Source organism: Pleurodeles waltl, chromosome 3_1 (genome assembly GCF_031143425.1).
Source record: "Pleurodeles waltl isolate 20211129_DDA chromosome 3_1, aPleWal1.hap1.20221129, whole genome shotgun sequence".
NCBI classification, from domain to species: domain Eukaryota; kingdom Metazoa; phylum Chordata; class Amphibia; order Caudata; family Salamandridae; genus Pleurodeles; species Pleurodeles waltl.
In genome coordinates this window covers 1,827,634,219-1,827,658,854 of record NC_090440.1, presented here as the reverse complement: position 1 = coordinate 1,827,658,854, position 24,636 = coordinate 1,827,634,219, and the positions used below count along the sequence as shown (strand labels likewise).

At 46.1% G+C, this 24,636-nt stretch overlaps 1 protein-coding gene across 8 annotated transcripts in view; it reads right to left on the bottom strand.

Moving 5' to 3' along the window:
- STAT1 (signal transducer and activator of transcription 1) overlaps positions 1 to 24,636 on the bottom strand; it is a 533,280-nt gene that overhangs the window by 194,907 nt on the left and 313,737 nt on the right. For all 8 annotated transcript variants that reach the window (XM_069225879.1, XM_069225877.1, XM_069225884.1 and 5 more), the window contains one exon: positions 16,093 to 16,145. In XM_069225879.1, the coding sequence (XP_069081980.1) occupies positions 16,093 to 16,145 (53 nt within the window). The remainder of the gene's footprint in view (positions 1 to 16,092; positions 16,146 to 24,636) is intronic.

The window sequence follows — 24,636 nt, the reverse complement described above, 5'->3', positions numbered from 1 at the left end:
TTTGTCTCCATTGCGCATGGGCGTCGACTCCATCTTCGATTGTTTTTCCCCCGCAGAGGGTGAGGTAGGAGTTGAATTGTAGTAATAGTGCCCATGCAATGGATTGACTAAGAATGTACCTATTTAAGGTTGAGATGATATATATACAAATAGTTGAAGGTAACTTCCGAACTGCTACAGGCTCCCGGGGAGGCGGGTGGGCACATGCGAATCTACTGCGACTGATGCCACGAACAGATGTACACTGGGTAAGTGACATTTTCAGTTCGATGGCATCTGTCGCTGTAGATACGCATGTTTTGCATAGACTAGTAAGCAGTTATCTCCCCAAAAGCGGTGGCTCAGCCTGTAGGAGTGGAAGTAGTTTGAAATAATGTTCTTAATACAGCTTGACCTACTGTGGCTTGTTGTGCGGATAACACGTCTACACAGTAGTGCTTTGTGAATGTGTGAGGCGTAGACCATGTGGCTGCCTTACATATTTCTTGCATTGGGATGTTTCCTAGAAAGGCCATGGTAGCACCTTTCTTTCTGGTTGAGTGTGCCCTTGGTGTAATGGGCAGCTGTCGTTTAGCTTTAAGGTAGCAGATTTGGATGCATTTAACTATCCATCTGGCTATACCTTGTTTTGATATTGGGTTTCCTGCATGAGGTTTTTGAAATGCAATAAATAGTTGTTTTGTCTTTCTGATGTTCTTTGTTCTGTCAATGTAATACATCAATGCTCTTTTGACATCTAATGTATGTAGTGCCCTTTCAGCTGCGGTATCTGGCTGTGGAAAGAACACTGGAAGTTCCACTGTTTGATTTAGATGGAACGGTGAAATAACCTTAGGCAAAAATTTGGGATTAGTCCTTAGGACGACCTTATTTTTGTGTAGTTGTATAAAAGGTTCTTGTATTGTAAACGCCTGAATCTCGCTTACTCTTCTTAGGGAAGTAATGGCGATGAGAAATGCAACCTTCCAGGTTAGGAACTGTATTTCGCAGGAGTGCATGGGTTCAAAAGGTGGACCCATAAGTCTAGTTAGGACAACATTTAGGTTCCATGAAGGAACAGGTGGTGTTCTTGGTGGTATAATTCTCCTAAGGCCCTCCATGAATGCTTTAATGACTGGTATCTTATATAGGGAAGTTGAATAGGTAGTCTGCAGGTATGCAGATATTGCTGCAAGGTGTATTTTAATGGAAGAGAAAGCCAGGTTAGATTTTTGTAAGTGAAGCAAGTAACCCACTACATGTTCTGGAGTTGTGTGTAATGGTTGTATTTGATTAATATGACAGTAGCAAACAAACCTCTTCCATTTACTTGCATAGCAGTGCCTGGTGGATGGCCTTCTGGCTTGCTTTATGACTTCCATACATTCTTGGGTAAGTTGTAAGTGCCCGAATTCTAAGATTTCAGGAGCCAGATTGCTAGATTCAGCGATGCTGGATCTGGGTGTCTGATCTTTTGGTGGTGTTGTGTCAACAGATCTGGCCTGTTGGGCAATTTGATGTGGGGTACTACTGATAGGTCTAGCAGCGTTGTGTACCAGGGTTGCCTTGCCCAAGTTGGTGCTATTAATATGAGTTTGAGTTTGTTTTGACTGAGTTTGTTTACCAGGTAAGGAAGGAGAGGGAGAGGAGGAAAAGCGTAAGCAAATATCCCTGACCAGTTCATCCATAGGGCATTGCCTTGGGACTGTTTGTGTGGGTATCTGGATGCGAAGTTTTGGCATTTTGCGTTCTCCTTCGTCGCAAACAAGTCTATTTGAGGTGTTCCCCAGAGTTTGAAATAGGTGTTCAGAATTTGGGGTGAATTTCCCATTCGTGGACCTGTTGGTGATCTCGAGAGAGATTGTCTGCGAGTTGATTTTGGATCCCTGGTATAAATTGTGCTATTAGGCGAATTTGGTTGTGAATTGCCCAACGCCAAATTTTTTGTGCTAGCAGGCTTAACTGCGTGGAGTGCGTCCCCCCTTGCTTGTTTAGATAATACATTGTTGTCATGTTGTCTGTCTTGACGAGAATGTATTTGTGAACTATTATTGGTTGGAAAGCTTTTAGTGCTTGAAAAACTGCTAGAAGTTCTAGGTGATTTATATGCAGTCTTGTTTGATGTAGGTTCCATTGTCCTTGTATGCTGTGGTGATCGAGGTGTGCGCCCCACCCTGTCATGGAAGCATCTGTTGTTATTACGTATTGTGGCACTGGGTCTTGGAAAGGCCGCCCTTTGTTTAAATTTATATTGTTCCACCACAGAAGCAAGAGGTAAGTTTGGCGGTCTATTAACACCAGATCTAGAAGATGACCCTGTGCTTGAGACCACTGTGATGCTAGGCACTGTTGTAAGGGCCTCATGTGCAGTCTTGCGTTTGGGACAATGGCTATGCATGAAGACATCATGCCTAAGAGTTGTAATACCATCTTTGCTTGTATCTTTTGTGTTGGATACATGCGTTGTATGATGGTGTTGAAATTTTGAATTCTTTGGGGACTTGGAGTGGCTACTCCTTTTGTTGTGTCTATTATGGCTCCTAGGTATTGTTGTACCTTGCACGGCAGAATGTTGGATTTTGTGAAGTTGACGGTGAACCCTAGTTTGAAGAGGGTTTGTATGATCTGATGTGTGTGATTTGAGCACTCTATTAACGAATGGGCCTTGATTAGCCAGTCGTCTAGATATGGGAACACATGTATTTGCTGCCTTCTGATGTGTGCAGCGACTACCGCTAGACATTTGGTAAAGACTCTTGGTGCGGTTGTTAATCCGAAAGGCAGTACCTTGAATTGGTAATGTATTCCTTTGAATACAAACCTTAGGTATTTCCTGTGCGATGGGTGTATTGGTATATGGAAATACGCGTCCTTGAGGTCTAAAGTTGACATGTAGTCGTGTAGTTTTAGCAATGGTAATACTTCTTGTAGTGTGACCATGTGAAAATGGTCTGATTTGATGAATGTGTTCACTATTCTGAGGTCTAGGATTGGTCTCAGCGTTTTGTCCTTCTTCGGTATCAGAAAGTACAGTGAGTAAACCCCTGTGTTTATTTGTGTGTTTGGCACTAATTCGATTGCATTCTTTTGCAATAGTGCCTGCACTTCTATCTCCAGGAGATTGGAATGATGTTTTGTCAAATTTTGTGCTTTTGGTGGTATGTTTGGAGGGAATTGTAGAAATTCTATGCAATAACCATGTTGGATAATTGCTAGAACCCAAGTGTCTGTAGTGATTTCCTCCCATGCTTTGTAATAATGACTTATTCTTCCCCCCACTGGTGTTGTGTGGAGGGGATGAGTGACATGTGAGTCACTGCTTAGTAGTAGGGGTTTTGGGGCTTTGAAATTTTCCTCTATTCCTAGGGAATTGCCCTCCTCTATATTGTCCCCGAAAACCTCCTCTGTACTGTCCCTGGTAACTGGACTGTGTTGCCTGTGAGGTGCTGGCTTGTGTGCTCTGACCCCAAAACCCCCCTCTAAAGGGTGTTTTACGGAATGTGCTGTAATTCCCTCTGCTCTGCGGGGAGTAGAGTGCGCCCATGGCTTTAGCAGTGTCTGTGTCTTTTTTGAGCTTCTCAATCGCTGTGTCCACTTCTGGACCGAACAGTTCTTTTTCATTAAAAGGCATATTGAGAACTGCTTGCTGAATCTCTGGTTTAAATCCAGACGTTCGGAGCCATGCATGCCTTCTGATAGTTACAGATGTATTAATTGTCCGTGCAGCTGTATCTGCAGCGTCCATGGAGGAGCGGATTTGGTTGTTGGAAATGGTCTGTCCCTCCTCAACCACTTGTTTTGCCCTATTTTGTAGGTCCTTGGGCAGATGGTCAATGAGATGTTGCATCTCATCCCAATGGGCTCTGTCATAGCGCGCAAGTAGTGCCTGGGAGTTAGCGATGCGCCACTGGTTTGCAGCTTGTGCTGCGACTCTCTTACCAGCTGCATCGAACTTGCGGCTTTCTTTATCTGGGGGTGGTGCATCTCCAGATGTGTGTGAGTTGGCCCTTTTCCTAGCTGCTCCTACAACGACAGAGTCTGGTGGCAGCTGTGTAGTGATGAAAGCCGGGTCTGTAGGAGGCGCCTTGTACTTTTTTTCCACTCTTGGTGTGATTGCCCTGCTTTTGACCGGCTCCTTAAAGATTTCTTTTGCGTGCCGGAGCATACCAGGGAGCATAGGCAGGCTTTGGTAGGAGCTGTGGGTGGAGGAGAGTGTGTTGAATAAAAAGTCATCCTCGACCTGTTCTGAGTGGAGGCTTACATTGTGAAATTGTGCTGCTCTAGCCACCACTTGAGAATACGCAGTGCTGTCCTCTGGTGGAGATGGCTTCGTAGGGTATGCCTCCGGACTGTTATCTGACACTGGGGCGTCGTATAAGTCCCATGCGTCTTGATCTTGGTCACCCTGGCTCATGGTGGTGTGAGCTGGGGAATGTGATGGAGTTTGTGCTGGTGAGACGTTAATCACAGGTGGAGGAGAGGGTGGTGGGGTAACTTTTTTCACCACTTTTGTTTGTGGTGTCTGTTCAGTTTGGAACTCCAATCTTCTCTTTCTTCTAATAGGGGGAAGGGTGCTTATTTTTCCTGTCCCCTGCTGAATGAAAATACGCTTTTGCGTATGGTCTACATCAGTTGAGTGTAGCTCTTCCTCAAACCTATGCTTTTGCATTTGGGAGGTTAGCGAGTGCTCTTCTGTATAAGAGCCTGAAACTGGGTCGGTTGCAGTTTGTTTTGGCACCGAAACCCTGTCTGCATCTTTTTTCGGCTCCGAGGTGACTTTTTTCTTTTTCGGGGCCGAAACCTCTCGGCGCCGATCTTCTTCGGTGCCGCTGTCTCGGCGTCGAGCCGTGTCTACACCGGTATCTCGGTGTCGATGCTTGTCTCCAGCACTTTCTCGGTCCCGAGAAGGCTGCGTGCCGGTGTCTCGACCGGAGTCGGACGATCTCGGCACTGTTTGGGCCTTTTTCGGTGCCGACGGTCGGTCACCGAATTTATGGGTCGAGCCATGGCCTGGTGGCAGTGGCGTCCCCTGAGCCTTGTAAATCTTCTTCTGAGTGGCTTTCGACGTCTTACTCACGGTTTGTGTATCGTCGAATCCTTCGGAGTCCGATTCTTGGATCGAAAAGGTTCCCTCCTCTTCTTGTTCCTCGAACTCCCGGTGGGCTGTCGGCGCGGACGCCATCTGAAGTCTTCTGGCTCGACGGTCTCGGAGTGTTTTTCGGGACCGGAACGCACGACAGGCCTCGCAAGTGTCTTCACTGTGCTCAGGTGACAGGCACAGGTTACAGACCAAGTGTTGGTCTGTATAGGGGTATTTATTGTGGCATTTGGGACAGAAACGGAACGGGGTCCGTTCCATCGGCGTTCTTCTGCACGCGGTCGGGCCGACCAGGCCCCGACAGGGGGATCGAAAAAACTACCCCGAAGGGCACCGGAGCTCTTCGATCTTCGATGCGGTGTTGAATCTAACTACGCCGATCCCGAACGCAACAATACCGACGAAAATCTTCCGAAATTAGCTATCTTTCCGTTCCGAAACTCGGAGCGACAGGAACACGTCCGAACCCGATGGCGGAAAAAAAACAATCGAAGATGGAGTCGACGCCCATGCGCAATGGAGACAAAAGGAGGAGTCACTCGGTCCCGTGACTCGAAAGACTTCTTCGAAGAAAAACAACTTGTAACACTCCGGCCCAACACCAGATGGCGAGCTATGCAAAACATGCGTATCTACAGCGACAGATGTCATCGAACATTATATTACATGTGAGGGCAAATCTGCAAGCGCAGTTATGTCCTTGATATACCCATGCTATGTGTATGTCAATTCTTAGACAGTGAGTGACCAGGTAAGCCATTTTAAGTATATGTGCTAGACAATGGTGTAGGAAAGTAGGGTCTTTCTGACATGGTTGCTCCCACTTTTTGCCTGGTGTCAGTGTGTTCTGACTGAAGTACACCGGGATCCTGCTAACCAGGACCGCAGTATCAGTGTATGCTTCCCTAAATTTGGTTGGTAAGTATTTCTTACACCCCACAATTGGCATGCCGGTGTCCCTCTGCAAGGCCCTGTTATATAGTATTTAGGTACCCAGGACATTGGTATACCAGGAGGCTGAAGCATGTATTATGCCACCCATGGAGGCCAATGCAAAGTGTGTCTACAGACCTGCCATTGCAGACTGTGTGAAAAGGTTCATGCACCTGTCACCCCAGATATATGGTTTATCTTATATTGCGGTCACTGCACTTTGACCCTATAAGTCACCCCTAAGGTAGGCCCTTCAGCCAAGGGCAGGATGCACAGCTTTAAGTGTGAGGGTACCCCTGCACGAGCAAAGGCACTCTACAAACCCCAGACTCCATTTTCTGGGCACTGCAAGTGCAGGAAAGCATTCTAAAGTATGTAGTGGGCACTGCCATTACGAGATGTCCAACTACATAATGTTTTTTCCAAACCACTGGCATCAAACATGTTAGAATCATGCAACGACACCAGTTGGAGTGCTGGTTGCACAGTACTGTGTACTTTGGGGGTTCCTTAGAGGATCCCCCATGTCTGCCTGTCCAGCTATGCAGGGTCTCCATGCAAGTCAGTGCTGCAGGCGACCCCAGATACTGTTCTGCACTCCTGCTGCTGAACTTAACTAGGGCAGGGGAAGGCAGAACAAAGGATTTCCTTTGAAGGGGAGGTGTTACCCCCCCCCCCACACTCTCCTGTAGAAATAGGTGTCTCTGGGATAGGCTGGGGTGATCCTGAGCACCATCAGAGTCATTTGGGGGGCACATTTTGTGCCCTTCTGCTACAACTGCTTTCTTCCTGTGCAGGAGACCCCAGGCTCCCATTCTGGTGTGAAACACACAAAGGACAGGAAAGTGACTAACACACCCCCACCATCCAGCTTCTCCACTAGGGAAATGCCCAGAGCTCTGCCAAGTGGCCACTTTAGTCTGCCATCTTGGAAACAGGATGGGCAGAGGTCCCTGGGAGCAGCGGACTGGTCAGTCCAGGTCAGTAGCGTCCCAGACCCTTCCTGATAGGTGGGTCACCAAGGTAGTTGCCCAACCCCTTTCCCGGGTGGGACCCCAGATTTGTCTTCAAGACTTCTTCTGCGACCTGGACATTGGGTCCTGCCCTGGACAGAAGACCTGTGCACCGCATCTGTCACCAAGGCTTTTTGGCTCTTCAGCTCAATGACCTCCTAGTTCCAATAAGCCCTAGCCTCAAGCCTCACTGAAACCCCTGTGACGTTGGCATCCATCTTCTTTGTGCTGCTGAGGCATCCTCACAACTCCTTGTGCCTGCTGCCTAAGGGTCCTCCTGGGGTCTCCATTGATTCTTGCTAGCTCTCCTCACTGCCGAGGGCCGGCCCTGACTTATCTTCAAAGATTGATTACCTCAGACCTTGCTGGTCCCCATTACTGCAACTCTCTTCTTACATTTGCCAAAGTGTGTTGGTGGTCCTGCTGGTCACTGACCCCACTGAAATTGACAACTGACATGGGACAGCTCGTGGTCAATTCCTGGGATCCTTGTGCATTGCCTGGCCGCCGCAACTGCATCTTCACGACAACCGTCACACAGAGGAAGCATCCACAAGAACAGTGGGCATTGCCCTCCTGGGTGACTCCGGATGGCCTGGACTCTGTTCCCTCTTTCCACAGGTGCTCCTTGTCCGGAATCCACACCTGGGTTCCACCGACCTGGTCCACGGGTCACTGTAGCAGCTGGACAGGCGCGGTCCCCACTGACTTCAACAGGAGGTTCAGACCGGAGTGCAATCCTATGCACCCGGACTCCCACTTCTCTGGGTATCCACAGGTGGGGGCACCATTGAACCTTCCTTATTCCAACGGGTTTCCTCGGGGTCCTCTGGGATGTGTCTGTTTCCAACCTTTTCCTAACCATGAATTACCCAATGTTATCCTATGGGACACCCAACACTAAGTAACACCTCTGGACATGGGCTCCTAGGGAATACCTGCTACTTACCTCAGGTGTTCTAGTACTTCCCCAGTCCTTAGGGTACTTGTGTATCAGGTTAGCTGTGCCTTTACTTACCTATTTGGTTTTTTTTGCATTTGGTTTGCCCCCTTCCCCCAGGTCTATCTGGAACCAGGACAGGCGGGAGATTTAGGGCCTCATTATGAACTCAGCGGGAAAACCCGCTGAGTTCGTCGCTGGCGGTCAACAAAAGACCGCCAGCGCGATGAAGACCCCGCTGGCCACATTATGAACAGTGTTTCTGCCAGCCGGCCCAGCTGTATGTAGGGCCGGTACATTGACGCCAGTTCCACATGGAGCCGGCGGCAATGCAGCAGTGCGGTGGGTGCAGCAGCACCCGTCGCGCATATCACTGCCCGTAAATCGGGCAGTGACAAGCATGACAGGGCTGTGCACGCGGGCACCTGCACTGCTCATGCCAGAGGGGCCCTGAGGCACCCATTCCGTCAGGGAAAGGTTGGTGAAATCAGGTACATTATCCGGCAGGCAGCGCTACTACCCTACACTCCCCGAAACGCCCCTAAATTCAGTATTTAAGGGCGCTCTTGGCACTAGGAAAAAAGATATCCTATGAAGGACATTCAACAGCCGCAAAAGCAAAGCCTGAGGAGGAAGCACCTGACTTGAGCCCTGGCCTGTCGGCCTGTCTGCTGTTCTCGCCGATTTGTCTCAAAGTCGACTCGTCTTGCAAGCTGCTGTATCTCCAAAAGCCTGGGTAGCTTGCCTGCCTTCAACAAAGACCCAGGAACTCCCGTGGAGCAGCAGAGCTGCGTCTCTGCGTCTTGCAAGTACCTCAAGAGACCCGAGAGGACTCCGGACTGCAGACACCTGACACCTGAAAGCACCAATGCACCCGTGCCGCCTAGCCCGAGCTGAAGTTGCCCAACAGTGCCAACGCAGTCCCCCACCACTCCAGAAACAAAGCCCACCTTGGTCTTGCCCACTGTAGACTCACCAACGCTGCCTGCAGCCTCTGCCTGCAGGTCCCCTCAAATATGAGTACTCCTGGTGGAGAAAAGATACCTCTGTACCTGTTGATCCTGGCCCAAGGAGAAGAGGACCTAAGGTACCCCTCTATCCCTGAGCATCTGAAGACTTGAACCCACCTGTTGGTTCTCCTCGACTGGCCTCCCTGTCCAAACCTGCAGCCTCTTTTCAACCGGACCGATCCCCATTGACTAACATTTGGCACCAGACGTCATACTACACCTCTACACCCAGCTGCCCCAGTGCCGCCCACTGTGACCTGCTGGTGTAGTCCTGACCCTTGTCCAATACTTACCTAAAATCCAGGAGACTGGCCTCGTAAGTTGCTATATTGTACCTGCTTTGCCCTCTTTGTTTTTCTTCCTTAGGATACCATTGCAGCTTCCAGAAGCAGCGGTGTCGACTTTTCAAAACTGTAAAGATTGTTCTTGCAAAACGTACTTGTCTGATTATAAGGATGCCAGTGCCAAAACATATATAAAGATAATTGTTACTTTTGTAAACTGGGGTGGATCTCCTCCTTGAGTCGTGTGTCTCATTTATTGACTGTGTCTGTGTTTGCAGATGTCTAACGCTCCCCTCATCTAAGCCTAAGGCTGCTCAACCTTTGCTAGAGCAAACCCCTGTCTACTAGAAAGGGAACCGCTGGACTCTTTGCACGATAGATCGCATTTTGATATGTTATATGAAGAACCAGCTTCCTACATTTGCAACATGTAGGACTGTAGATTCACATGCTTAGCATAATCTCGCCATCTAGCGTTGGGCTCGGAAGCGTGCAAGCTGGTTTTCTTAAAAGAAAGTCTTTTGAGTCACGAGGTAGAGAGACTCTTCCTCTTGCAGGTAATGCGCTTGGGCATCGACTCCATTGTTAGACTGTTTTCCCTCAAGGCAGGTGAAGATGGAGTGGAAACATAGGGCCTGATTACGACCTTGGCTGAGGACATAACTCCATCCCAAATAAGACGGATATCCCGTCCACTGTGTCACAAGTTCCATAGGATATAATGGAAATTGTAATACGGCGGATGGGATATCGGTCACATTTGGGACGGAGTAATCCCCACCGCCAATGTCGTAACCAGGCCCTCAGCGAAGTATAGTAGCCTGTCCATGCTAAAAGTAACTGTAACACACAGGTGACCAGGGAGGAGGGTGGGTGCATGTGAATCTATAGCACAACATGCCACGAACAGATGCTTATTGGGTAAGTAACATTTTCCGTTCGAGGCATGTGTAGCTGTGGAAATACATGCTTAGCATAGACTGAAAAGCAGTCCTCCTCAATAAGTGGTGGTTAACCTGTGGAGGTTACTGTTATTTGAAATAGTGTATGCTTGGCAAACATTAGCTTGTTGATGAACCAGCACATCTACACATTAATGTTCGGCAAATGTATGTGGTGCTGACCATGTAGCTGCCTTACATATTTCAGCTATAGGCATAGCAAAGGTGGAAAGGCGTAAGGAAATATCCCTGACCGACTGATCCATAGTGTGTTGCCCTTGGACTATAGGTGTGGCAACCATGAGGTGAAGGCTGGGTGTTTTTCTTTTTCTTGTGTATCGAAAGGTCTATTTTTGGGTGACCCCAACACCAGAAGTATGAGAGGAGGACTTGCAGGTGAAGTGCCTATTTGTGGACTTGTTGACGCTTCCTGTTGAGATTTGGAAAGTCGTTGTCAACTCCTGGAAGGTACTCCGCTAACAGGTGAATGTTGTATCTGAGATCCCAGCTCCAAATGGTCTGAGATAGGTGAGAGAGCTGAGGGGATTTGGTGCCCCCCTGCTTTTGGAGATTGTACATCGCAGTCATGTTGTCTGGTTTGATGAGGACTACCTGTGAGGGGAGGTCAGTGGTACAGAGGACTCAGACTCGAGATTTTAGGGCCCCATAAGGGTGTAAGTACCATTTATTTATTTTGGTAAGGAGATTGAAATAATAATAATGGCTGCACTTCTTCACAAATTCTCTTTGAAGATTTTCTGGTGACAGTTCGGGTGGCTTTTTATGAGTCTTTTATGGTCTTTCTTTTTCCTTTTTAGGTGGCGTTCTCCAGACAGCTTCTTCTTGGTTCCCGTGGACTCTCGGAAAAAGAAGAGGATATGTCTAGGTAAGTAGGAAGGTAGTTTGCTATCTCTTTAATCTGTTAGTATAAGGGGGCTGTGAGGGAAAGACTTACAGGAGGTAGTGTGTTAGCCGGGTTTATGCAACCAAGGAGGGAGCGGGCTACTGAAGTGGCTATTTTAGGCTGTTAATAGGGTGGGAAGGTGATCTGTAGTTCCCCTGTCCCCGGCACCCAAAACAACCTGCCCTGTTCCCTCTTTGTCCTCCCCGCCCCCTTATCCCTCTATTGTCGGTGCCCCTTTAATAGGGCCCGTACCTTGTTCCGCCACGACCCTCCTGGGTCGTGGCAGGGCTTCTCTCCTCCTCGCGGTTCTTCCTCTGTTCCTCCGCGTGGGCTGGGCTCCTGCTCCTCGTCACTCGTGTCGGTCGTCTTCTCTCCCTGTTCTGTTGCTTCCTCCGTGTCTCCCTCTTCACCGGCGCGCGCCTCTCCACGTTCGGCGTCTCCCTTTATTTTGCCGTCCTCGCGTCCCTCAGGTGCGGCAACCCGGAAGTCCAGTGCCGATATGGTGCTCCGCCCCCATGCGTCTCCTTGGCGACGGGGACGGAGGAGGTGCGCGGTCGGCGCCAGGTCCGAGCGTCGGTAGGCGAGGTGGACGACACCCGCCTACACTACCTTACTGATCAGGTGAGGAAGGAAGGCTTTTAGCACTAGATGAAAAACTAGCAACTCCAGGTGATTTATATGGAGATGTTTCTTGCTGAGATGAAAAACTAGCAACTATATGTGATTTATATGGAGAGGAATCTTGTTGATTGTCCAGTGTCCCTGAATAGTGAGATCTAGTGAATGCGCTCCCCAGTCTGTGAGGGCGGTGCCCATTGTTATGGTTCTCCGCCAAACTAGGTTCAGGAAAAGCCATCCTTTTAGGAGATTGCGGTTGTTCAGTCATTGCAGAGAGTGGCAAGTTTGACAGTAAACCAACACTACATCCCGCAAGCAACTCTCCTCTTGAGACCATTGGCGCGCTAGGCACCCTTGCAAAAGACGCAAGTTGAGTCTGGCTTGAAATACTATGGCTATGCATAAATCTATCATACTGAGGAGATACATGGCTGTCCTCACTGTTATTTGTTAATGAAATTAAAAAAGGGGAATAACTGTTTGGAAGGACTGAATCCTGGTAGCACTGGGGTAAGCTATACCTCGTCAATCGAGGATGGCTTCTAGGTAGGGTTGTATCTGGAGAGGCTGGAAATAGGATTTGACTGCACCGATGGTGAAGCATAACTGATGAAGTAAATATGGTAGCCTAACTGTGTTAGAAGCACTTATGATGACTGCAGCTTTTGATAAGCCAATAGTCTACGTATGGAGAACATGTATGTTTTGACTGCAAAAGTCGGCTGCTTCCACTGTCGGACATTTTGTTTAGACCCTAGGGGTGGTTGTGTCTTCCAAGGGTAGTAGCTTGAATTGTAAATGTGTGGTTGTTTATTAGGAACCTGAGGTATTGGCGATGCACCTGGTGAATGGGAATGTAGAAACAGGCATTTTTCAGGTTGAGTGCTGCAATGAAGTTGCCTTGTTGTAGTAGTGGAATGACATCCTGTAGAGTGACCATGAGAAAGTGCGCTGAAAGGAAATATTGGTTTAGGGGTCTGAGGTCCAAGACTGGTGTCATGGACCTGTACTTTTTGGGAATAAGGAGGTAAGGTGAATAGACTTCTGTGCCTTGCTGGTGTGCTGGCACTGGTTCTAAGGCCACCTTTTTTTAAGTGCCTTACATTTTCTCCTTGAGAAACTGTTGATATTCTAGCGATAGTTTGTGTTCGTGAAGCAGAATGTTCAGATGTTTGGAAGTGAGCTCCAGACAATAACCATGCTGGATTGTATCCGGCACCCACTGGTGAGAGGTGATGTTCCACCAGGCTGGAAGAAACCCTTGTAATCGTCCCCCGCCAGGTGTTGTGTGGTCGGAGCAATGGTGGTCAAGTCAAGGCTTCGTTATGATGGCAGAGGGATTTGTGAAGCCTGATTTTCCTCAGCCCTTAGAATTATTGCCCTTGTAAGAGCCTCTATAGTAACCCCTGGCTGATTTGGTTTGGGCCTGAGGATGTGGCCATATCTGTGGAGGTGGTTTTAGCTGCCCAGTAGGGAGAACGGCAAAAGGATCCCCTTTGTGATGATGTTTGCAACTCTCCCATAGCTTTAGCCATTTCACTGTCTTTTTTTTTTTTCTAAGCAGGGTGTTCCCCTGAGGGTGGAACAGATATTCTCCATCAAAGGGCAGTGCCACTTTGTTCTGTTGTACCTCTGGTTGGAAGCCTGAAATCCTGAACCAGATATGACTTCTGAGGAGTAAGCTGGAATTAATGCCCCTTGCTGCTGTCGGCTGCATCCTGCCTCTAAGGCACAGCCGACTGAGGTGTTTGAAATTAACTTGCCCTCAGAGGCAATTTCATACGTCCTTTTTTGTATTCATCTGTGAGATGTTAGAGGAGCCCATCCATCTCTTCCCAGTGAGCTCCACTGTAGCGGGAGAGGAGGTCAAAGGAGTTGGAAAATCTCCATTGTTTGGCAGACTGGGTAGCCACCCTCTTTCCCCCTGCATCTATCTTCCTGCTCTCCTTGCCTGGTGGTGGCAACTCACCAGATGTTTGTGAGTTGGTCCTTTTTCTCACTGTAGCGACCATCCTTGAAGTAGGATGCAGTTGATGTTTAATATATGTGGGGTCGGATAAAGTTGCTTTGTATATTTTTTTTATCGACCCTTGGAGTTATGGCATGGGCTTTGACAGGTTCTTTCTTTGTCTGGTGTGTGTCTGAGCATACCTTTAAGCATCGGTAGATACTGTGCTGATCGTTGGCTAGAGGAGAAGGTTTAGAATAAGAAATCATCCCATATGGTGTAGAGCTCGACTTATGGTATGTAGCTGCTTTACTTAGGACGACATCATGATATGTAATAGTGTCATCCTAGGGGAGAGGGCGTGGCTGGGTATAGATCAGGGTATGTATTTATAGGTGATTGAACATCATATGTGTACCACAGATCATCTTAAGGTGGGGTGGAGTGCTGGTCTCCCTCATCTTCTTCCCCCCAAAAAGAATGTATGAACATCTCTAGGCAACATGGTTCTAGTGCGGATGAAGGAGGTGCAATAGGTGGTGATGGTGGAGTGGGCTAGTGGCCTTGTCAGTCTTTTTCCCATGTTTTGTGTCCAAAGCCTTCTTAAAAGTTTTTTTTGTTTTTTTGGTTGGCTGTGCAGCAGTGGATAGAGGTCTTCTTAATATACACCCAGTGTCCATGTGGATGACAAGGTGCCGTTGTCTGGAGTCTATCTTCTGCTGAAGCCGTTGAAGGATTGGTCCCATAGGTTTGTATCCAAAAGGCTGCCTTGAGAAGGAGTATAGGTTTGGCTCCAAAGCCGCTTTCAGCACTGAGGGCTTCGATGCAGTGTCTTCTGGCATTGACTTTGTCAGCATCGGCACCTAGCCAGACCAGTGTTTCATTGTCAGCACTTTTGGCTCCGATATTCGGCTCAACTCAAATGGTGTGGGAGTCTGCTTGGGAACATGCATCTTCTGCTATGTTTTCAGTGCTGAGGCAGGGCTGGGCATTGCAGACACAGCTGTTCAGTGCTGACCACGGCCTGAAGGCTGTGGCGGTCCAGGAGGAAGACCTTGATTGCTCTTGGACAGATATAGGGTCCTGCTGCCTCCTGAGGTTCCTCCGGTCCAAAGATATCCAGTGTGTTGTCAGCACTGCATTGGGGCATTTCGAGTTGTTGAGCCTGTGGATCCCTCAACGTCTTCTTGGACCGGAAGGATTTGCAAGCCTTGCAGATGTCTTCCTGATGGTCCAGAGAGAGGCACAAGTTACACACCTGATGTCAGCTGCATGGAAACTTGGCATGGCAGAGAGGGCAGAACCGAAAGGGTGTCCATTACATTACCAAACAGACATGGCACGGACGGTATCGAAGTGGAAATGTTGCACCGAAGGGTGGAAGTCCAGCAGGCCATGGTCAAGCCTAGTTGCCCAACGAGGCAGATGTTGGTGGACGATCAAAGAAGGATTGAGAACTAATCGTGATCGAAAATAGTACCGACACTGGGCCTAAACTAGGAAACGACAAAGCAGAGACTGAGCAGAGTAGCACACGTTTGAACCTGACGGCGGGAAAAAAAAAATTCTAACAATAGAGTCAATTCCCATACACATTACCAGCAAGAGGAGGAGTCACTCTACCTTGTGACTCGAAAAACTTTCTTCAGAGAAAAAGCACACTTCGGAGACCAACACTAGATGGTAGGATTGTGCTAAGCCTGAGTATCTACAGCCACACATTCCTTGAACATTATGTTGCACACCGGGAATGAGAATACTGCTTTTTCACACAAGATGAGTATTTAAAGTCACCCCTGCTAAAGTAATTTTACGGTGTTTACAATACCCAAGGATTTAAATGTATTAGTCATATTCAAAGAGAATTGGCCCAACCGTAATATGTAATATCAGGATCAGAGAAAATAAGACACCTCACATTTTAGAAGTGATAAGACTCAGCAATGGTTATTTTAATTATAAGCGAAAGAGGAATAAGCAATGACAAACCCAATTGCTCGGGTCCGCTGTAGTTAACAGGTTTTTCAAATTTTGATAAAATTTACACATCGGGTACTCACATGGCTATAAACATTTAATCATTATTTCTCACTACTAAACACAAGGCATTTTATTTCTACGAAAAAGCATGGGTGAGTTACAGATTACTGTTCCAATCTGTGTTAAGCGTTAGAAGATTACAATTAAAAATGAAAAACAAAGGCATGTGCAGTTTACTCAATACTGCAACAACCTTTTGGATTAATATGAAGATTATGTTCAACAATCATTCACAATCACCAGACACAGTTTTAGCTCATTCACACAGCACTTTAACTCCAAACAGTACTACTTCTAGAAACATTTAAAAACATAAAACATGCACAGTGTAATGCCAAGATAATTGCATATGTCGTTGCTGAAATAAGCACAGCTTTAACTTACTTTACAGAATCTTGTCCAAGGAATAAGGCCATCATCACTAATGGAATTTGGACCTGTGCAAAGCATGAGATAAAAATTCACAGTGCAAACATAAGATTACAATGGCAAATACTCAGCTACAGTTAGGAATACATACATTTTGGATTGGGGGATATTTGTGATCAATTGAGATATGTGTTACATAACAAGTTTACTGCTAACAATTTCTTGAACTACAGGAAACACAAAAGTGGTCAGGTTTGGAATGTGGTCTTGCCAACAGACCAATTCGCCCATCAACCCTGCAGAGACATAGCTTTACAGCTGCTGTACCTAAAACTGTGGTCTGAGGTAACCATATGTGGGGTTTTCTGTCATAACATGAAACTAATCTAACTAGAAGGAGTGTGATGGCAAAATGCATATTTCTGGTGTCCTGGACTGCCTTGTTGGATAAAGGTGGTAAACAGGTCTGTCCAAGATAGTAGGGCCGCATCCAACCCATGTTAGGAAAACCACTGAATAAATCAATAATTTGAAGTCCCTACAGAACCCCAGCAGGCCATGCACTTTGAAGAAAACAATCAAACCAAAACTGGACGACCTCTTATCTACATTTACAGTTAGGGGCATGACTAATCTCTTGGGGAAAAAACAAGCTTCATTTGTGTTTTACAGTGTGTCTATATAGGAAAGAGGGAAAAGGGATAGTAGGGAAAAACTGGTCCTATGCAGTGAAAGATATAAAAAGATGTAACGTAGAAGGAATCAACAGATAAATGAGAATTAACACATGGAGAAATCTTCGCTGTTCTCCTGCAGCATTCTTCTTGCTGACCTGACAGTTTAATAAGGAATATAAAGCTGACAGTCAACATAATGGAAGTGAATCTATGTGTGAGACTTGTATATGCAGCTTGGCAAAAGAAGTAATGGACCTCTGTACAAAAGAGACAATGTGAAAAGGAAAGCAAAGCAAAGATTTCAAAGTAAGGAAAATGAAGAACTACTTGGCTGAAATAGGGAAGGAGGTAGCCTGGTAATTAGGGGTTTTACCAAAATGAGGTGCTGCTCTAACAGCAAGGAATTTAGCCCTTTTCAGAGGTGGGCAAGGGAGGGAGCCTGCTGAATCTTGGTCAAGATACTGTTACAGATCCTTAGCATGTAGCACAAAAAGCCCCAATTGATAGACTTGACAGAAGGCATTGATCTTGATCTTGTTGTAAACCTATCTAAGAATGTCACTGGACATTAGTTTGGGAGGTTGTTAGGACATAAATTAAACTTCATGAGCATAGGAAAGGATATGTCCAGTATTGCGGGTGAGGCACGGCACAGCAGTTAAGGGTTGCACTGGCAATGTTCAGAGGTAGTGTAAGAGCGCTCCAGAGATGCCTTTCGTGATACAAGAAGGGATGTAGTTGCATTGTTTGGAACTGGTCTTCACCAACCAGGAATTTAGATATGTCATGGCGGAGTGAGGGTTGAAGACTGTCCAAGTGAGTACAGTGCTTGGTGATACTGTGTAAGATATATTTGCTGTTTCATGTGCTTGATGTATTTTTGGATTCATCAATCCATTTTCTTGAAGAAGTCAATGTTGCCTGTAGATTATTTTATAAAGCACACTAAAGCTCATCTTAACACATAGTTTGATGGATTTATAGATCATTGATGGAGGCTTTGCTGCTGATAGTCAAATAGCAGGACGTCTTGTCCTTTAACATGAGCTTATAAGCGTGGTGCAAAGATTATTCAAGGTGAGCATGTCTTCTTAGAAGGTGTGATCATCAGCTCCAGTGATACAACTGCTGTCTGTGAGGTCTTGGTGGTACCATGGCACTGAGGTCTTGACCTGCTTATTGCAAGAACTGATTTTAGAGTCCCCTTTTTAGGTTTCGCCTGTACATCGCTTTTGGTGTCCTTGTGAAATCTATTGTATTTAATATAAATAATAAAAGGGGCTTGCAACCCACCACCTTGTGTTTCATTGGTTACTATGCTTGCCAACTACTTTTTCTCCATTCCTATTGGCTGTAGCACTATGTCCTGCATTTACCAATGCTGCTTGTTCCTCCTATGTTTGCTCTTATCATTTCCCGACGCCCAATTACTGTGTTTATCTGCTTTGGTTTTGCTGAATGCAGAGATGGTTTAGTTGCATGCAGTGACAGTGAAGGAGAGAACTTCTTTTATTCAGTTTTGTCGGCACTATGTCTTCGTTTACATTTACCTACTCTTTCTCTGCGCCGTTTGAGGTGTGCTTGTCGACTGCTGATGTCTTTAATTTAACCTTTTTGTGTTACCACACTTGTTTGTAAGTGATTTTGAGCCGACACTGAGGCTTGAACCGGGCTCCCCAGCTCCAAAGGCGGCAGTTCTGGTCCGTTACGCCACATCCTCTGTCCTGCCCCTTCGCTTTTATTTTCGGTACTCTTGTTTTTGTTCCAGGATTGCATTCCATTTCGTGGCTTTATTTTGTTTTGTTTTTTGTAGGTGTGTAACAACTGACACGTTGCCAGCCTCTGGTGCTATGTGGCCACCGCTGTGGGACATGGTTCGTCTTATTCTCACGACTTTACCTATGTCAATCACTGCGTGCAGCAAGCTTAAGTGCATGGACTGAGTGGATATGGCTTCACAACTTGCATTGCGGGAACAGCGTTAAGTAAGCACTACATAAATGCAAATGCTGGTACACAAGATCCCTCTGATGTGATGCTGAGATGTTTATCCTTCGCAAATGCAACACATTGTGTGGTTAGTGCTCACGTCGTCCGAGCTTGGAAGTGCTGGAGGGGAAACAATAATGTATTCTTTGAAAAATTAGAAAAACTGCTTTTAAATGAGAGTGTTTGGTTTGTCTAGCACACTATTACAAGTGCTAGTCTAATCATGGGGCAAAGCCAATGCCACAACCTACGAGGAAAGACAAGCAACGTGCGGAACACTTCTAAAGAAGGGGTGTTAGGCCACTAGCCGTATGCCCGAGAGACTGTTCCCCCTGGCAGAACGTGGGCAGTGCCTGCTGTATGTTTCAGCCTGACCTCACGCAGCACCCATCTCATGGAGAGCGCGTTGTCTTTAAAGAGATCCTGTTGCAGTAGAGCTCCGGATCCACGCTCTACAACATGGATACTCAAAGTACGGCCCGCGGGCCTCATGCGGGACCTCTGACCTTTACATGCGGCCCCTGGGGCAACAGGAGCACTGGCAGCTGTTTGCTCGATTCTGCACTAACAACAAAAATATTAAATACACACACAATCATTTATTTCAAACTTAATTGGTGTTAAAGAAAGGAAGTAACTAGGGACTCCTGCACTTAACTTTAGAAATGTCTTCATTTTTAAAGACATCTTGCAGCACAAGTGTAAAACTAAGACAGTCTCTTCAAAAATAAAAAGTGTATTTAGTTAACATGCAGAACCTTTTTGCCTTAGTACAATTTATTTTGAAACATTAATTATTTCCCTTATCCTTAGAACACAACCAATAGTAAACTGAAGAGGCCAGTCACTTTATGGGTGGCCTGGGTTCCTATCATACATTAACAACATTATAGTTTATTAAGTCAAACATAGAAGCAGGTTTTGTGCAGCGCACACCATGAATCATGTATTTCGAGGTCATCTTAAATGTGATAATGCAAAAAAAGGAGTGAAGTGAGACTAAACAATTGCCTAGGATCACAGTTTGGAAAAGTGGGTAAGCCGGAATTCATTCCAGGTTGTCTAGTTTTCCATTGTTTATTTCAGCCACTAGATGTATATAATTTGCTTCTCCTACACCTACCTTGCCCCCAATTCTCCCAGCCACCCCACTTGACCGCCACAGCCCTGGCATCAATGCGGCCCCCAGGCATGTCACAGACCAAACTTTTTGGCCCCTGGGAAAATGTTTGAGAGTACCCATGCTCTACAACATGCCTAAGATGTACATAAATAGATATTAAATATATCCTGTATGAAGGACGCTCGGCTCTTCATCCCTCAGAAAGATACACTCCCCAGTCACTGTGTGGCAATAAGCAAAAGGCCCTCACCCCCTCGCTTCCTCATACTTATTGTGTCACTGTGTGAGGCTTTCAAGGCAGATAAACGTTGTGTTCCTTTTCTATACTAACCTTCCAGTTTCAGTATAATTTATAGCAGTGGTTCCCAACCTATGGTCCGGGGACCCCTGGGGGTCCGTGAAGCCTCTTCAAGGGGTCCGCGACTGCTTAGAAAATTAAAGAATATTAACAGATTAGGTCTCCAGCTTTCAGTAATGACTCAGTAGGGGGTCCACGGATTGTGATAAAGATTCAGTGGGGGTCCCCGGGCTCCAGTATTGATAAAGTGAGGGTCCACAGAAGTCAAAAGGTTGGGAACCACTGATTTATAGTATATAGCTTGAGTACATACATGTACATATTCAGAAATATATAGAGTTGAGTGTGAATACGAGACGTTATTTCTATGTAATTTCTCTTCAACTAAACGTACAAGAGCTTCTAGGCGGTGGCTCCGCAGCCTTTGAGTTGTATACTCTGTGCAACAGATCAATAAGCATATGTATGGACTGGCAGTTATTCTGACCCTTGTGCAGCATGAGCAACAGGCGCCCCCACCCCTCCTCGTGAAAATGAGCACAGCAGCTAAAATCGTTCAGAAGAGGTGACAGCTTGCGGGAGAGAAGTGTCACGGACTCAACTCAGCTGTTCACACTCCCCAGGAGGAAACAAGGAGTACCACTGAGCTGCATAATTATAACACACATTTTTCTCTTTGCTAATCATAGCCATTGTTAGAGCTTTTCAAGGTGTCGTGCTTTGAGGCCATGTCACTTGAAATCACTTACTGGGTCTGTGACCTTTTGACTGAAGTAGTCATACTTCTGCACGCCCCTACTTATATGCAGGCGCTTCTCGTGAAAAGAAGTGCGCTTCTTTGCTCCCATTAAGTGCCTCGGGGGGGGGGGGGGGGGGGGGGGGGGGGGGCGTTAGAATACAAAATGCCACCGTCAGTCAATAAATTGTAAGAAAGGCCAATGAGTGAACTGTGAACTTACCTGCAGCACTTTATTTCAAGCCAGTATAAAGAGCAACAAAGCCGGGACACAATGCACGGAACATGCAGATCTATCTTTTCTAATTATTTTGTGACATGTGGAGACCTAAAGTTAGCAAGAGTCAGGCGCAGACCAAACATGTTCCCTACACAGAGAGGTTTGTTTGAAGGGTGAGAACTTTAAACCATCCTCCGCTGTGCGCCTATTGAGGCAGCACAGCAATTTATTTCAAAGCACTAGACAAGTGTTTTTTTGCTCTGCTCCCAATTACCAGGGCCGTGGGCAGGCACACTCGTTATAAATTAGTGATGCAAGAGCTCATGATGAGATTGAGATATTGCGTAGTTACATTCTCGGTGTGCTTCTCTTCATCACTGATGATAATATCACGTCGATTCATCAGTTTAGCTCAGCAAGCATGCCCTCTTTTTTTCTATGTGCTTTTTGTTTCAGGCATTTAACATACTGCCATTCAGTCTTTTATTTAAGGTGATCCGGTGCCTTCATTTTCGTGTCTTTCACCCGCATATATTTAGCCCACTTAGGCGCAAGATACCGTTACATCTTTACTCTCTACTTTCAATAACGTGCTCACGTGTTCACTGTTTTTGTCGTCTGGAATGAGAGAAATGCTGCCAAGATTACGACTTTATCCGTATTACTTTGGTTAGACACTTTACTGCCTAGGCAAAATCAGTGCTTTAAATGGGACTTATATTGTGAAGAAAAGCTATTTGATTTGTTAGTGGCAGTGTCCTTCAAAACTCCTTGCTTGCTAGTGGTCAGTTCTGCCTCTTTGTCCTGCCTTTTTTCACTTTGGGAGCAGCACAAAGTACTGTTTAATTACGCTATGTCCTGTTTTTAAGGGTCGAGCCTGCGTCGCTGCTAGCGAGACGCTTAAGGTATTAGAAAAGGGCTTGGAGCCCCGTCAACGTCACGTCAGTGTCTTTCATTGGCAAGTTGGCTTGCCTGTTAGAACCTGCTTCTTTTTATTAGTGGAAGGCACGCATACGTCATGACTTTTCCGTGGTTAGCCCTCCTCGCGCACAGCGACCAAGTACGGGAAACATGCGAGGCTCGCTGGGGTTGTGGACTACTTTTTCTCTGTTTTCGGGGCGCGATCTCGCTGGGCAGAAGTCCAGCGCTTCGTTAATTGCACTTTTGCTGGTAAACTGTACAGCGCAATCGCGCTGTTTTTTTCTTTTAATGCAGGGAAAATCCGGTTGGGAGTTTACAACTGTGAACAATTGTAACTCCGACAAATGCGAGACCCTAGTGCATTGCAAATGCTTGTCTCTTCTGTAAGGGACTTATTGGGGCATTTGCCTGTTTCACCTCAACAGTGTGTGTGCTTGTTCAGTCCCTCATCCCCACCAGCTCCCTCTGCAAACATAATAAAATAGAGGGGGGCTTTTCCAGGGGACAGCTCGCTCTTGCTCTCTTCCTCTTAATTTTATTTTCAGTCTGTCTGGCAAAAAAAGTCCAGTCAGTAAATTAATAATGCTAAGATCTGTAACTCGCGCAAACATGACACCATTTCATTCCAAATGCTTGTTTTTTTAAAAAGTTTTTCATCCACATATTTCTGTGGTATATAACAGCATGGGAACTGACTATTGTTATCTTTCTTAGAACTCCAAGAGAACCCTAATCCCTAATAAGCCTGCCCGACCTACCGCAGATCCCGTTAGCTCTCCAGACATACATGGCCAAGCATGTAACACGAGTGCTTGATTTCCTTGTTTTTGGCTGAAAACACAAGCAATCATGTTAAGGGCTGAAAACAAACAAAAAATGTGCGTCAGAGCGTGGAGCAGCTGAAAACACAAAGGCTCGTGTTAAATCCTGAAAACAAACCAAACAAGCGCTCGTGTTTCTGACCCTCCGTTCTCCAACACACTTTTTACACACACACACAATCTGGGCAGGGACCGAAATCTGGCTCCTGACGAGAAGAGGTACAGCGTTAACTGGGATTACCATAGTGTGGGTGCTGCCACTGTTTCGAAGCAGGATTGCATTTTCTACTCAGCTGACTCGTACCCCGACCGTGGTGCACAAAGCTATGCCATGCCTTTTTCGACAATCCGAGAACTAAAGGCGTTAGCAGTGTTAATGCATTGTGCATGTAATAAAACCAGCCCAGAGCCATACACAAATGCGTTAACATTGCCAACGCCTATAACTCTCGTTTTGCTAAGACCTGTTGGCATTGCCAATGCTTGTTAACCTTTGTATTCATCTTCTAATGCAGTTCACCAGATTTCATGGTGTGAACATCACGAATTATGCAGTTGATATGCAACTGCTTATATCTGTGGATTATTTGATGCCTCTTTTAGACACGTTTCATCAGTGATGCAGCAGTTGATTCTTGGTTGTCAGACAAATCGTAGAAATGTATCATGGCCAAAACTGAAGTTCTGTGCTGCATTGATGATAGTCTATGACTTACATTACCTGCAAAGTTTTGGCCAGCCCCCTATGGGTCTCCTTGTCCAGCTGAGTCGGTTCAAAACCTCAGATTCTAAATAGACAACAAACTACCCCTTTCTAGGCAGGTCAGTCAGTTATCTGCAACCTGTGTCTAATTGTTGAGTCTTGCAGACAAATTTACCACTTTTTCCTGTTTCTTTCTGTCCCTTTGTGGTCCAACTGACTAATCTTAACGGAATGCACTATTGCAACTCACTAGTTCCCTGCTGTCCCGCTGCCCTTTTGAACAGGCTGCATCAGATTCAGAAAGTTGCTGCCAGACTTGTGATACAATGATCTCCGCATTCACCCGCCTCTGCTGACCTAGACTCATTAAACAGGCTACTTTTGTTGAAGAGGGTCAAGTTCAAATCTCTTAGTGTGTGTTCATAGGTACATCACATGCCTGTTCAAAGTTGTACTCTAAAGATGCGCACATTGTGTTTATTGTAAAGTTTTGGTGCTAACAGCTGGAAGATCTTTTTCTGCTGGCGGCCCAACTGTAGAACTCCCCTTTTTGGTCGGGGCGGTCCAATTGTGGAACTCACTTCCCTTCTTGATGTGCAAAACAGAAGATCTGTTAACTTTAAGAAAAGCCTTAAAACCTCACTAGAGGCTCAGTAGTATGCTTCTGTCTTTGCTGTTCATTATGCTTTATTGGAAATTACCTTTGCGCCAGGACACCTGTGTCGGTAATAATGCACTCTAAAAGTACTGACATAACTTAGCATAGAATGCTGCAGTGTGCCAGAGAGCCTCTCAGCATACTCCTGACCAAAAGAAAATATATTAGGTGAGTCTCATTGTGACAACATGACAATATATTTAGTACACGCTCTTGTTCAACAAGCATGACAGAAAATAGGAATTGAGTGACACAGTGGAAAGGAAAGCACTCACCCCCCATAAATTGTACATTGTGTTTATTTAGCATTAAATCTACTCGAAGTGGGGTAATGCAGTACAAAGGGTTCAAATCAATGTGTTATTTAGCAAAAAAAATGCTTTCTTGATTTTTTTTAAGATCAACCCAGAGGC